Genomic DNA, 14,685 nt, shown 5'->3' with positions numbered 1-14,685 from the left:
AGCAGCTGCTCCAGTCACATTATCCTAGCTCAAATCTTATTGGTCAGTCCGTGTTTTCACTTTGTGAAACTGAAAAGATTAATCGGACTGGTCAAAAAAAAACAAAAAAACATTCGCATTTTCGGTGCGCAAATGTACGCGTTCTATGTGGACGCATCCATGAATCTGATGTTTTATTCCAGCGTGTCATTTCATCTGATATTCGTTTAACTTTTTTTACGCTCAGTGTGGAAAGGCCTTGAGTGTCTGTCTGCAGATGTGAATTCTTAAGAAGTCGTACATTGGTTTGTATTTTGTGTCTAGAGTGTATGATGAAGTCTTGCTGTCTTGAGCATTCCTATTGAACTAGAAAACCAGAGCTGATCCCCTTATTCTTTTAAACACTTACCACCAAGTTTAGATTAAAGGGCTGTTTTATCCCTTCGGGAGGCTTTGTCAGCCATGGAGGGCTGTCTCATGGAGGGAGTGTGCTTCAGCTGGATTGGTAAAACTGCCTGATTCCCATTGTTCCTATTCTTGAGATAATCTCTCTTTTATGCTTTTGAAAATTGTTCTGAAATTTGCTGACAGTCATGAGAGAGGCAAAAGTGTCCAGGCCACCAGGTAATGCCTTTGCATTGAGGGTTTGAAGATAATCCTCCGCTTGTGTTCCCTTCTGTAAAAAGTTAGTAAAAACATTTTTTTCTTTCTGCTTGCTAAAATCCAAAGTCCCATGGGTAAGAATATTTTTCTGTCTCTGCTGTTGGGCTCATGGGAGCTGTGATGTTGAATTCATTGCTCCTGCGGAGAGGCATTGCCACACAGATAATCCCAGACTTCTAACAAATTGTGGTTCAGTAAAGAAAGGGGGTGACTAAATTCCCTGTGTTTATTGTAAAGACATTAAAAGAGGAAATGTCTGATGCATAATGAGTCCGTCTGATGAGGTTGGGGTGACATAACACCTTATGAAACAATGGCTTGGGGGTGGAAAAGTATCCTTGTGTGAAGTTCAGCAATTGCGTCTGATTATTTATTTATTTGTTTGTTTGTTTTTCAGGGAGCCTTTAAGCATATCTCTTTGCTCTTGTTAAATAAGATATCTTTGAAGGACCCCCACAGCTAAAACCTTGCCACCATTAACACCTTCTTTCAGACTGGTAAATACTGCAGTGTAATTATCACTCATTTGTCTGTGAGGTGCAATTACAATGCCAAAGTCACCATTCTAATGCCTTTTAATGGACAGGAAGTAATAATGCAGCCTTCAAGAGGAGTTAGAAATATTGACTGAATCACATAAACGATTGAGCAATTGTAAGTCATATTTATCCTACAAGCGGGAAACTCTGAATTCTAGTTCAGGGTTTATCGAACTTTTTGAGGCTATGGGTCTCAAACTTCATTAACCAAATTCATTAAAATAAAAAAATAAAGTAATTTTTGTTTTCTTTGCACAAAAAAAGTATTCTCGTAACTTCGTAAAATCCTTGACCGTGGTAGTACCCTTGCTGTCCATGGAGAGTCAGAGAGCTCTCGGATTTAATCAGAAATATCTTAATTTGTGTTCCGAAGATGAACAAAGGTCTTACAGGTTTGGAACGACATTGTTACGAATCCGGTCTATGAACTTCCGATTCACTCACCACCAGAGGTCGCCCACTCTCCACATGGACTCTCACACTACACAGACTGTTACATTATACCCTGGACTACATTTCCCATCATCCATTGCACTTATTTCAACCACAGCTGTAACCAATCACACACCCTACATAAGCCATGGACTCTCACTGCTTAGTATTGTTTAGCATTTATCACTCTTCTAGCGATAGATACTTTACGGAGCCAGTTCCCAGTCTAGTTCATAGTTCTTAGTTCCTAGTTTAGTCTAGTCTTGCCTTGCCTGTTTTCCTGTGTGAAGATCCTTGCCTGTGTATTTCGGATTGCCCAATCTTCTTGCCGTTTGGACTCTGTTTGCCCCTGTCTGGACTATTGTTTGTGTTTACGGATTACCCCTTTTGTCAAGCTCTCTGGATTCAAGCAAGACCCACGCTTGTCCTAAGATTACTCGTTGTCTTGCCTGTGCGGTGTTGTACCTGTTTGACATTGTCTGAACTGTGCCTGCTTTATTACCATGTCTCTGAATAAAAGCCTTGCAAATGGATCCACACGTCTCGTTCGCCCCATAACAGACCAGTAATTAATGACAGAATTTTCATTTTTGCGTGAACTAACCCTTTAAATTCAATAATAATTTAACATGTTATTTTTCCATAATTAATTACACCAAATTAACAAACTAAATTGACAGCCCTAATTAAAATAAAAGTACGAACTGAAAGAACATAATATTATTTTTCAGAATTGAATGTGTAAGGTCATAATACTAATGAATTAAAAGTTGGAAATTCTCAGGTGCACTTGAAATGTACTATCCAAATTAAAAATAAAGTCTAATTGGCCAGTAAATATTTCTAATGTGTATCAAGCAGACACCTTCAAAGATTTGTAGATGATGCGTTGCTTTGGGCTAAAGGTATTATGTGCGACACAAGGATCTTCTTTGGATAATTAACAAAATGACAAATATAGCCAAGAGAGAATTACAGAGAAAAATCCTTCATTTACTTTGCCTCCATTGTATCTCTCTGCCTCATTGAACAATGTTCGCAGTGTGTGACTTTATATTGGTTCATAAAGTAATTAAGACAGAGAGCTATGTGGGACGGGAGGAGGTGGAGTGTCAAATACAACACTGGAGTCTCCTCATAGAACAGACTGAGTCCATTAAATGCGTACATCTACTCCATTGTGAGCGATTTCCATTACCACATCCATGGATTAGAGATGCTCTGATACATCTTGCATTGAACAAACCATATCCATTAGTGAGCTTGAAAGACTTGTTAATGGACAACACTTTATTCAGAGCATGTCTTTCTTATTTTATTGTAAATGGCATCGACTGACACCGGATTATATAACCCTGTATCACTTCCAGCACACAGAAATGTTAGTCAGCAATGACAACAAATCAGACGGAGCTGTGAGAAAAGGAAGTAGCACCACGGAGACTGTCATGCTCGCATTAGTTCCAAGCACCAACTCCAAAACATTTACAGCGGCTGGATCAATGTAGTGCTGTTTCAGAGTTTCAGAGATTTATGGGCTGCAGCATAACAGCATCTACAGATGGAGAGCGAGAGCTAATGTAGAGATGGGAGGAAGTGTCCATCTAACACAATCAGCCTCCCTGTTATTTCTGACACTATACCACAGACTAAAAGGCTACATTAGGCGGCCCTCACCTGGTTCGGGAGTCCAGACTGTGCCAGCTTTAATCAATAGACACCTGCCCACTGGCTTTTGCTAGCAGACATGCCTCATAAGCTTTTCTGGCAGAAAGGCCGGCCTGAAATGCAAGTTGATGAAATGGAAAAGGAAGAGAGTGTCAAGCAGAGCAGCAGCGTGGAGATAATTATAAAGGATAACAAGATTTCAGTCGAAAAGCTTGTTGTGATTTAAAAAAAAAAAAAGAGGAAATTAGTGTTTCTCTATTATAACCCTTCAAATTAGTTGGTAATACAATCCCACAGTTGATTTAAAGTCTCATAGAATTAATAGAATTAATTATACAACACACTGTAAAAAAACAAACAAACTGTTTTTTTTTTTTGTTCTTTTAGTAGCGGTAGCAACGTTTTAGTTTTTACAGACTAGATTTAGCAAGGATGTATTAAATGGTATTAAAAGACAGTAAAGACATACAGTATATTGTGTTACAGCACTATTTTAAATAAGATTAAGATTAATCGAAAGATGAATATTCATCTTTCAAAGATGAATAGAAAAAGTTATGGTTTCCACAAAAATCTTAAGCAGCAACTATAATCATAATAAGAAATGTTTCTTGACCACCAAATCAGCATGTTGGAATGTTTTCTGAAGGATCATTTGACACTGAAACCTGGAGTAATGGCTGCTGAAAATTCAGCTTTGCCATCACAGGAATAAATTACATTTTACAATATATAAAAGCATAAAACAGTTATTTTAAATTGTAATAATATTACATGATATTACTGTATTGTTGATCACATATATGTGGGTGGGTGGTGTGGTAGTGACACTCAGGGCTGCATAGTAACCAGAAGGTTGCTTGTTTGAACCCCGCAAGATGAAAGCTGTGAGCTGTCACAGCTGTGCCTGTGAGCGAGGCGCTTAACCCCAGGTTACTCCAGAGGGAGTTTACATGTACTGAACTGCAAGTCGTTTTAGATAAAAGTGTTGGCTAAATGACTGCTTACTTACCAGACACTAGAAAGATCTAAAATATTAACGGCCATGTGATAGGCCATTCCTCATCTACAACAACACAACAACTTGTGAAGCAGGGAGGAAGTTTTCTCAGAGGAGACAAGTCTCTTAAGAAATCCAGTTACACAAATGCTTGTTTTCTCTAGAGGTGGATTTGAATATTAGTGTACTTAAATTAGAATTATATTCTCCAACATAAAATTTCAGTATATTTTATTCCATCTCTTGGGAATAATTTTTTGTTTTTAAAAAATAAGTTTTTGTTTATATAATATGTGTGTGTACTGTGTATATTTATTATGCATGCATGTATATATTTAACAAACATTTTATGTTTATATATATTTATGTATAATATAAAATATAATAATATAAATATATAAATGTATATACATGTAAATATTTAAAAAATATATACTCTTGTGTGTATTTATATACATAATAAATATACACAGTATATACACACATATATTATGTAAACAAAAACTTTGATTTTGGATGCACTAGAATAATTATAGCATACATTCAGGCAAATGGGTCCGTATATAATAAAGATATTTTTACAAAAAAGTTTTAACTTCTATTGCATTTTGCATAAACGTATTTTCCATCACTGTTCCATTTTGTTATAACACAATAGACTTTTTAATGTGTACAATAGTCTTTTAGTCTTCTGAAACGACTACAATAGTCTTCTTAATTGCAGGTTTTCACTGTTTTAACTTAGTGTGACAATATGCCCCACTTAAAAGGTCATAAGGTCTTTAATGACTAGTGCCCTTTTCCTGGGCAATAATGGTGATGTTAAATCCTCAAAAATAAACCTAGATATATTCACTACAATAAAAAGTCTGATAATTAGCACTGTCTCCCTTATATAGAACATATAATTTATTTCCTCCTAAAACTAATATAACAGATTATCTGCATTATGCACATCAGTGTTAATAGCATTCATTTAACTATAAACATTTAGATGTGTTTTTAAATTGTTTATGACTTCGTTGTTTTGATTCAGTGCTCATAATTTGTTGCGTGTAGTTGGTAGTAATCCTCTCTGGGTCCATTGTGTTCACTGGAAGGGACAGATAATCTGTACTCATTGTTTAATCAGTCAAAATGTTTAATATTACGACAGGTGTCCTGGCTTAGCACCGTTCTGTGTGAATTGTCAGCTGGAAATGGGACAATCCACCCTAGCCACATCACCCAAAACAGCGCCATTTTGTAATTTTGGAAATAATTTTTTTATTGAAAATGATGCAAGACTGCAAAAAAAAGTCCTCCTTGTGGTTTAAAATAATATACATAAAGTGCTCTTGAGCGATCATTCATTTACATTTGAGCCATTTGTGTTGGTGTCTGTCACTCGAAGTCCTCAGAACATAAATAATGTGGACCGATGTACATCACACTTTAATGGAGATATTATACATAGACCATTGTGCTTCTTGTTTTTCCAAGACCAAATGGTGTGTGGGTGAAGCACATTTTAGTTTGTAGGTGTTGTATTTCTCTAAAAAGCTATGAGCGTCATGAGTCCAGCAGAGTTAAGTAACTTATTTGTGCAAGGAAGTTGAACACAGTTTCCATGGAGTCTATAGTGCTAACAGCTAATCTCCAAGCTTTTAGGAAGAAATTTTCATATTGGTATATGAAAATAATGTTCAGAAAGGAACATGCTGAACATACAGTGTCCAGATTTTGTTTCTACAGGACAAAAGAACCCTGAGGAGTCACCTTGCTCTTTTGAGATAAAACGGCTTCATATGGAAAACATACTAAAATTTTTAGAAGTTCCAATCTGGTCAAAAAAAAAAAAAAAAAAAAAGAAGAAAAAAAGAGAAAGAAAAGAAAATGTATTTAAATGAAACCATAAAAATGACCTTCAGCAAATCTGGTTCAAATGTGAAAAGGGCATTTTTCTAGTTACACCAGAAACAAGACCCTTTAGTTTTACAAGGATTACTCATAAAAAATATAGTTGTACAAAATTTTTTCAGGGCAGAAAATTAAAAAAATACATTTAATTTAATTTGAGATTTTTTAAAAAGAAATTGATACTTTTATTCAGCTAGGATGTATTAACTTTATCAAAAAATGTCAGTAAAGACATTTATGTTCAAAAGATTTCAAATAAATAATATAACTTTCTGTTAAAGAATTATGAAAAAAAACAAAACTTTGCAGTTTCCACAAAAAGAGCAATAATGGTTTTCAACATTGATAATAATAAGAATTGTTTCTTGAGTAGTAAATCAGCATATCTGAAGGATCATAACACTGAAGAATGGAGTAATGGCTGCTGAAAATTGCAGCTTTGCCATCAAAGGAATACATTAGGAATAAAAAAATAAAAACAATTGTAGCAGTATTTCTCAGTATTACTTTTTTCACTGATTTTCAGATCAAATAAATGTAGCCTTGGTAAACATAAGGCACTTCTTTCTTTCTTTCTTTTTTTTTTAAACTTAATGACCCCAAACTTTTGAACGGTGGTGTAAATTATTTCAAGCAAACAATGTGTTTTTGAATATGCCATGATGATTTACCAATTCCAGTTTAGTCATGCAAGTGGAATTATCAATAAGTCAAGTGATCCACTTTGTAGGGTTGGGGTAGCGTTTGGGGCGATTAAAAGCAAATAGCTATAGCCATAGCGGTGATTAAGGACAATCAACATCTGAACATCAGCCAACCGTATAATTGAGTACCACATGCTTTACCTCTGGTTAGTGTCAACTAGCTCTAAAACAAAAATCACATAAAACAAATGAGCCATTTGTGTGGATGAAACAATTCCCATTAGTGCTGTTAATCTGATGGGTATTAGGGCCACAAGAGGTATTTTTAAACACATTGCAATTTGTTGATTGTTGTAAGAGTCATGATTTATTAAAAGCTTTTTCATAAACACTACAAACACAGCTACTCCAGAGAGCGCAAACAAACAGACCGGCCATCACTTTAAAGACCCGCAATGCAGTGTATTTAAAAGTTTGGGGAGAATTATGATTTTGCAATGTGAAAATAGTAAAGTTTATCTAGAGTACAAGTCAATGAGGTCGAGGAGCGCAATCAAGAATATAAACTTCTTGTGCCTTGAGATTAATTTTGCCACTCTCTCTTCAGAGGAAGAAAAATTACTTTCATTATATTATTTAATTCTTAATACCTGTCAACCCAAGAGAGCTGTCCCTACAAATTCAACCTGCATTTTTATTATTGAAAGAATAACAAATAGTAACAGTGCACTATATATTTTTTTTTTTCATTTTCAGTCTGGTCACGTATGTCTTGTTTATAACTTCCTCTCCGGCAAATAGGCATGGTCAAATGAATGCAAATACATCCCATTATTGTGTGTAACATGGGAGATTGGGAGCTAAGAATGAGTGACACATAAGGTCTTGGGTTTGCCGAGAAAATATTAAACAAAATGAAACATGATGGAGTCATTTTGGAGACTTGTAAAGTAAGTTTAAATAAACATGAAAAACTAATTGTGTTTCCCCTGTTCCCTTGATGTAACTATGGAAAGCACCTGAAAATGAAAAGAATATATTTTGAAGAATATTTCAACTGTTTTTGTCTGAGAATTCCTGAATTTTTAACAGGAATAATAACAAGGCTGTGAGGGATAGAAGTACAGTCTGTTCATTGGATTGTACTATTGTATTTGTTGTATGTATTGTACTATTGCATTTACTATTGCTGATGGAAGTCTTTGCATGCAAAAAAAAAAAAAAAAAAAACTTTCAGTGTAGACAAAAGCTCAGTAAAACAGTTTTAAAAGTTGTGAGTTGGCGATGTGATCTAGGACTTTTATAAAGGGAGTGCCAGTAAGTCTATCCCTCACAGCCTCGTGTTCATCTGCATTAAATTTAATATGGTATCCAACCTGACTAAGGTCTATGGACCATTTTCATAGACTGTGATGAAGCAGTTCAACAGTCACCAGCATCATAAATCAAGCATCAAGTTTTTTAGATTTTCTCTTTTTTTTTTTTTTTTTTTTGTCTATACTTTGTATTATATTACCCTTGCATCAATTTAACAAAAAAAATAAATAAATAAATAAAAAAAATGAACACTGGGTGTTTATAATGTGGGAGTGATGGTAAATTTAACATCGTTCTCTCCTCTTGACTTCTCTCTCTTGGTTTCTTTATCTCCCATTCATCACTATAGATGTAGTCTCCTATTCTCCACTAAAAAGTTATAACTATGAAGTTCTAACCCAACTATGTTGACTTCTGAGAAACTCTGAAATGTGAAAAAGGTGCATTATTGTGTTTGTGTGAACCATCCCTTAAAAGGTGCAGATGGAGTGGAGAAGGGATTCCAGAAGAATATTCAAAACTATTTATATACCCTTATAAATAATTTTGACTCTCAGTTTTATTTGAATATGCTCTTGCTTTATTTTTTGTAACTCATTTTAATTTAATGAATCATTTATGTGAGTCATGTAGTGGGTGTTGATCCATCACTCACAAATGCTGTGTTTTACCAATAAGGCTGCCAAATGTATACACAAACTCTGTCTCGGTTCATTTCTTACAAGCCTTTTTGAGAAGTCTCGTTTGAACGCAACCACACTGGATGAGTTTTGGTTGTGTGGATTGGTTGGTGCTCCTTTTATGACTGTCCTACCGCTGGCATGCAATGTCCATTTGCATCAGAGTGGCTGAAGTAGAAATCAAATCATTTGGCAGTCCTAATGTGTTTTGATTTTTCCATTAGCAGGCCAGTCGTTCTGGCATTCATGCTGGCATGATCATAATTAGTGTCTTCCATTTGCATTATTGCAGTCAATTGAACTGGTAGAGCATCGATCCCATGCTGATTGGCACTACCTGCACCACTTTACAACACTGATCTGAGTTACAAGCCAGAGTTGGTTTCTGAACCCTGACTGCATTAAGCCTGCTTGTGTATGTCGCTTTCCATTTGCAGGGCTAATGTGTCCCGGCTTTAGAACAACCTCCCAACATGAGGCCCTTGATGGTGATGGGCGAATTAAGGTTGACTTCCAATCGATCAGGGCCTGGCCTGGCCTGCAGCGAAGGGAGATATTCGCACGCTAGGATTATAACCCCTGCAACCCCCCGCAGCCAAACAGCTGTTGACCTCCGAGTGGATGCATGAACTACTTCCTATTTCACAATCCACCTCTTCTCTCACAATACCCTGATGGCCACTCTTCAAATGATACTCTGCCTTTTTTTCAGCCACTCTTGATACTTTGTAGGTCATCTGGTATGGGCATAACTGTGCTTGATGCATTTGACATTTCATTTTCCTTTGAGACACACAAAAATAGAAGAATGTAGCTGGTTGGTAATCTTAATAGACAATATGTACACTGAAATTTTGGCTGGTTAACACTGACCCAATAAGTTTCACGTAGTGTACCGACAATCAAAATATCTAGAATACAGATTGCACTCCTCTTTTCGACATCCCTGTTTGACAATTGACTGACCTTGATAAAGGAAAAATCATGACTTACCAGTGAGAGTCTGACAAAACATTCTTTGTGAAAGCTGCATTTCAAATATTTCTGAGAATCAAATTAGTTAATCTTTGTGATTTTTAATAAAAAATACTTGTGTTTAGATGTTTTGCATTGTCATTTATAATTCTTGAAATTCCAGACCACAAATGACGTGGGTCAAGTCTGTCTGATTATTGCTATGGCTTTTTTTTTTGTTCTTTTTTTTTTATGCAGATAATCTTCTTTATAAAAGTAAAACTCTCCAGTCTTGCTTTTTATCCCTCTCTGCCATATCCAGTATTGTTGAAAATAAGCCACAAAGGAAGCAATGAGTCAGCATGAGCAACTGCATTGTGGCATTGTTCTTCGGAATTACAGAGGAAACTTAAACGATATTGTTTTTATGATATCATAACATATGAACATATAAATAAACATCTGAACACATTGAATGAACACTGATGGATAATGATAACAGTTAACACATTTGAATGTTAATGTGCACCAAAATCACATTATCATAAAACTCTGCAAGGCTCACTTACAGTATATTTGAATATGAGCACTGATAGATTATATAATTAAAGTTATGTAAAGAAAAAAGATTATATAAAGATCTCAGATAAAGTTCTAAAGATCTCACACAGCTAAACTCTAAACATAAATCTATGAATGCCTTCAATGAGAAATCAAAGTACTGACAATTCATAAAGATCAAACTGGAAGGATTGATTGATTGATTGATTGACTGATTGATTGATTGATTGAAGACTAGCAACTGGGGGGATTTTGCCACCCAAAAGGCTGTGAATTTCTCTTTTTTTTTTTTGCATGAAAACAAACATATTAAAATGCAGCTTAAGCAATTTCCATAAGCAAAACTACCTTACTTGATATTTGTATATGTTTGTTTATGCATGCTTCTATTAGATGTAGAATTACCATCTGGAATGGTATCCAATGTAATTTAGGATTTATAAATTCAGATCATTCTACAGTAGCATTCATAATCAATATCACTGTCACTCATAAATTAGTGACCCTAAAACAGTGAATATTAATAGCTACAAGATATTATGCTTCAACATGCTCAATTACATGCTCAATTTCATATAGTAAGTAAGTCCTAGTGACTTTAATACTGGACAAAAATATATGACTACACATTGACTATCCATACAACATTTATATACATGCATAGCCTACATGCGCTCACTTAACGCATTTTGTAGCAAATAACTGTTGTGGTGACGGTCTGAAAATTTTTGGAAACATGTATAGCTACTATTTATTGAGAAATGCACGCAACCAATTTGGATAAAACGCGGGTTCTTGTTTCTTGGCAACCCGCGTATCTCTAATGTCTCCGCCCATCTCTCTCTCTCTCTCTCTCTCTCTCTCTCTCTAGCCCCCCATCCACCTGTGCCTAGGTAACGTGATCACGCAATTAATAGCGGGAGCGCGCACTCTGTTTTAGTGGTCCGCGGCTCCGCGCACCCGCAGCGCTCGGGGAACTCTGGAAATCTGAAAAGCGGTTTCTTTCAGAAACCAGTGGATTGGGATTTGTTTGTTGTTTTTTAGGTTTCTGAACTCTCGCAGGATATCAAAAGTAACAGGTAAGCGCAAACTGTCTTACCTCCAGTGTTATTGTGGTTTGTTTACAGACGTTTCCGCTGCAGTATTTCATAACTCACCGTTAAACTTGTTTGTTAGATACTTTGCGCTGTCACAGGAGCGGTCGACAACCGTAATTGTTTTAAACACCACAGGTTAAACATTTACAACTTTCCTTTCATCAATGACACCGTGAAAGCAGGTGGAAAAACGAGTCCGTGCTCGTGTGCGCTGTGAAATGTAATGGCATGTCGTGAACGAGGGAAGCACGCCCCCTTATAGCAAGTGCGCGGTCCCGTGACTTTCCCGTTAAACCTGGCTGAGTAAAAACTGTTACTCTCGCGCAGAGCTCCGAGGACACGTCAAATCACAGTTGTACTCTCTCTTTTCGCAGGGTCAGTTCGGCGGAGTCCAGCATCTTCGTGGCATAACACAAGCGCTTCTGGAACAGGAAAGAACGCCTAAGTCATTTTATGGAGGCTTGCGGGACGCAACGAAACATTTCTTAAAGTGTTTGGCACCGAGGATATCAGTCCAGATCCCCCTTCAATTCGGAGCATAGTCTTGTTTGGATTTCAGCCTGTTTGAAATGTGGCGTTATGTGATCGAGATAAATGTGCTATGTGTGTGAATTGGAGAGGATCTTTTGGAAGGTGTCCAGTGGGAAAGAGACTGGGTGGACTCATCTGCAACTGATCCCCGTTTTCTGAGCGCAATGGACTTGGAATGAAGACAAAACATGGATATAATCTGGGAAATATTTATTATCCTTCAAGCCAATCTCATCGTTTGCACTTCAGGTAAGATTGTACATTATGATTATTTTGACAAGCAAGTGCTTAATATTCGTTTTATAATACCTTAAGTTGTGTTAAAACCATATATAAAAAAAACATGTATTATAAATAATTTACGTACTTTGTCCCTATTATAAAAATAATATTATTTCAAATATTTCGGAAGGCGCAGAATTCTGTAGGAATCCAGTTTTTGATTATAGGCTATTTAAAAAAAAAATCGCTTATTTTTGCTGCTTATTTTTTCACCCACGTCATTTTTTTATTATTATTTCGAATAATTTAAGTTAAAAATGATGTATTTTGCTTAATATTTGCTTAAAATAGTATTTTATTGATGGTTTGCCATCAAATACTAGCAAACTCAGTTGGGTATAACCTATCCTGTGTCGTAAATGGGCTAGGCATACAGTCGCCTAAGTTATGCGTAAATTAAATTACGTTAATTATCATAGTTAGCCCATAGTCATAATTTTTCCCCATTGCTAATATAAACGTAAATAGTGATTTTGGAGGTGGTCATCACTGGACAGACCAAATGTAGAAGCAGTGGAACCCCGAATTACCGCACGTATTCCTCACTGGTCTCCATTAACACTTACTATCACGTTAGTCAATCTACTGCGGAGCCGAATGATCGTGTAATGTCGAATACAGGTTGCTCTCTCAGACATTATATTGTTAAAAAACCACAATAGCCACGGAAATAACTTATTGAGTGGGCAGAAGTCTGAATGACTGCCAAAAGCTGTCCAAATAAGAATCACGATTATTATTAAATGACTAAACAAATCAAGTCCCTTCTGGTTTAACTTTAAAGCTCCTCGTGAGAGGTTTATGGAAAGCGACCAGCAGCGTCGCCCACGCGAGAACTGGACATTGATGGCAACGCAGCGCGCAACACATCAGTCTTTCTCATGATGCGTGGGACAGGCAACGTAAACGTCCTTGACCAGTGTTTATGGCCTCTGAGAGCTTCTCTTTGTAGCTGAATGTAAATGTTCACCATCATTTTGCATGGTTACTAATATGGGAATTCAGGTTGCTTTGAAATATTATAAACACCTTTGTTAAAGTGACATTACAGATGAGCACAATTTAGTATGTATGAGTGGATTGTTTTTACTTTGTTAGAAAAATACCAGTCAGGGTTTATATTGTGTGATTCAGAATACTAATCCAGGATCAAATGATTTCCTCTTGCATACTGATTTCAAAACTTAATTCTGGTTCCCATAAAGCATCATCTCTAAAGATAGAGCATGATGATTATGCTTTGTCTCCTTTTCATTGACAAGTCAATGTTAATGTGTAATTCAGAAAGACAGGACTATTTCAGAAATTTTATCCATTGGCAATTGATTGGATTATGAAAAGTGGGCATTGTATATCAAAGCAGAGCCACACTGAATGTGGGTTTACTTTTTGGCATTCAGTTAACGTTGCCCAGTAGCACAGCCTAAGTGACGTCAACAGAAAAGGATGTTTCTGAAGAAGAGCAAGTTCTTAAAAATTTGATTAATGATTGTGATGGCAGCCTTTTTTTTTCTCTTTTCTTCAGAATAACATGCACAATGAATCATTCAAAATAAGAGCATTAAAAACGAATGTGTATTTAAATAAATTGGATAAATTTTGCATTTTGCTATTTTTTTTACATTGACTTTCAGATATTTCCTGTTGTAGCTATGGTAAATCATGTTTCATTTTCAAGCACATTTCCAATTTTCCACTGCCGTCACTCCCCAAATAGCAAAGGCCTCTAATGTACTTTCATCTGTTTTCCCCAGCAGTTTTCTTGATGACGTTTCTTTTGTCAGCAATTGCATTGTTTTATGACAGATGAAAAACACTCCATTTTGCTGTTTAATCCTTTTTTTTCTTTGAAGGTCAAATTTATCTCTCTGTCTTTGGTATATAACAAGGAAGCTCTCAGTGATTTTGTTGTCTGTTGGGACATGTTCACAAAGATCAAAGATTCTATTTCGTCCCCATTACAGTCATAATTGGACCATAACAAGTGCCATCTTCCTTAGCTCTTTGGTTTCCAGGCATTCTTACCGGAACATCATAGATTTTAGCTGACATTTGCAGAGCATGATCATTTGTTTAGTTATGGCAGTTAACATTTGCTTTGATGCCACTCTGGATCCAGCAGAACAGTGATCGCCTCATGAGCCCCAATTCTCAATAAGTGAGGAGCCTCTCCTTGTGTCAGTGTGCACAAAAACTGTCTTGCAGACGTCAAATGATCTTTCTGTTATTCAAGCTCAAGATGCTCAGAAATCATGCTTGAGAACATGATTATTAGATTCAGAAAAGACAATATAAAATGTTTTTAAATGTAACTTTTAAACAAATTATGCTGACATTTCTATGGTGGATTTTAAACCTCATTGTATTGGTATTATGTTATAAAATAAAATGTAATTTAGTCATTTTAGACTCTTTAATTTAGCTCTTCATTAAGCTCTG

At 36.0% G+C, this 14,685-nt stretch overlaps 1 protein-coding gene across 1 annotated transcript in view; it reads left to right on the top strand.

Annotated features, from left to right (window-relative positions):
• The first annotated feature begins 11,258 nt into the window (after positions 1 to 11,258).
• ca10a (carbonic anhydrase Xa) overlaps positions 11,259 to 14,685 on the top strand; it is a 164,898-nt gene continuing 161,471 nt past the window's right edge. Inside the window, exons 1-2 of the mRNA XM_058794485.1 lie at positions 11,259 to 11,415; positions 11,808 to 12,213. Coding sequence (XP_058650468.1) covers positions 12,153 to 12,213 — 61 coding nt within the window. The 5' untranslated portion in view covers positions 11,259 to 11,415; positions 11,808 to 12,152. The remainder of the gene's footprint in view (positions 11,416 to 11,807; positions 12,214 to 14,685) is intronic.

This window comes from Onychostoma macrolepis, chromosome 12, assembly GCF_012432095.1.
Source record: "Onychostoma macrolepis isolate SWU-2019 chromosome 12, ASM1243209v1, whole genome shotgun sequence".
NCBI lineage: Eukaryota > Metazoa > Chordata > Actinopteri > Cypriniformes > Cyprinidae > Onychostoma > Onychostoma macrolepis.
Note: the sequence above shows the minus strand (reverse complement) of the source record. Positions and strands in the feature narration are given on the sequence as shown.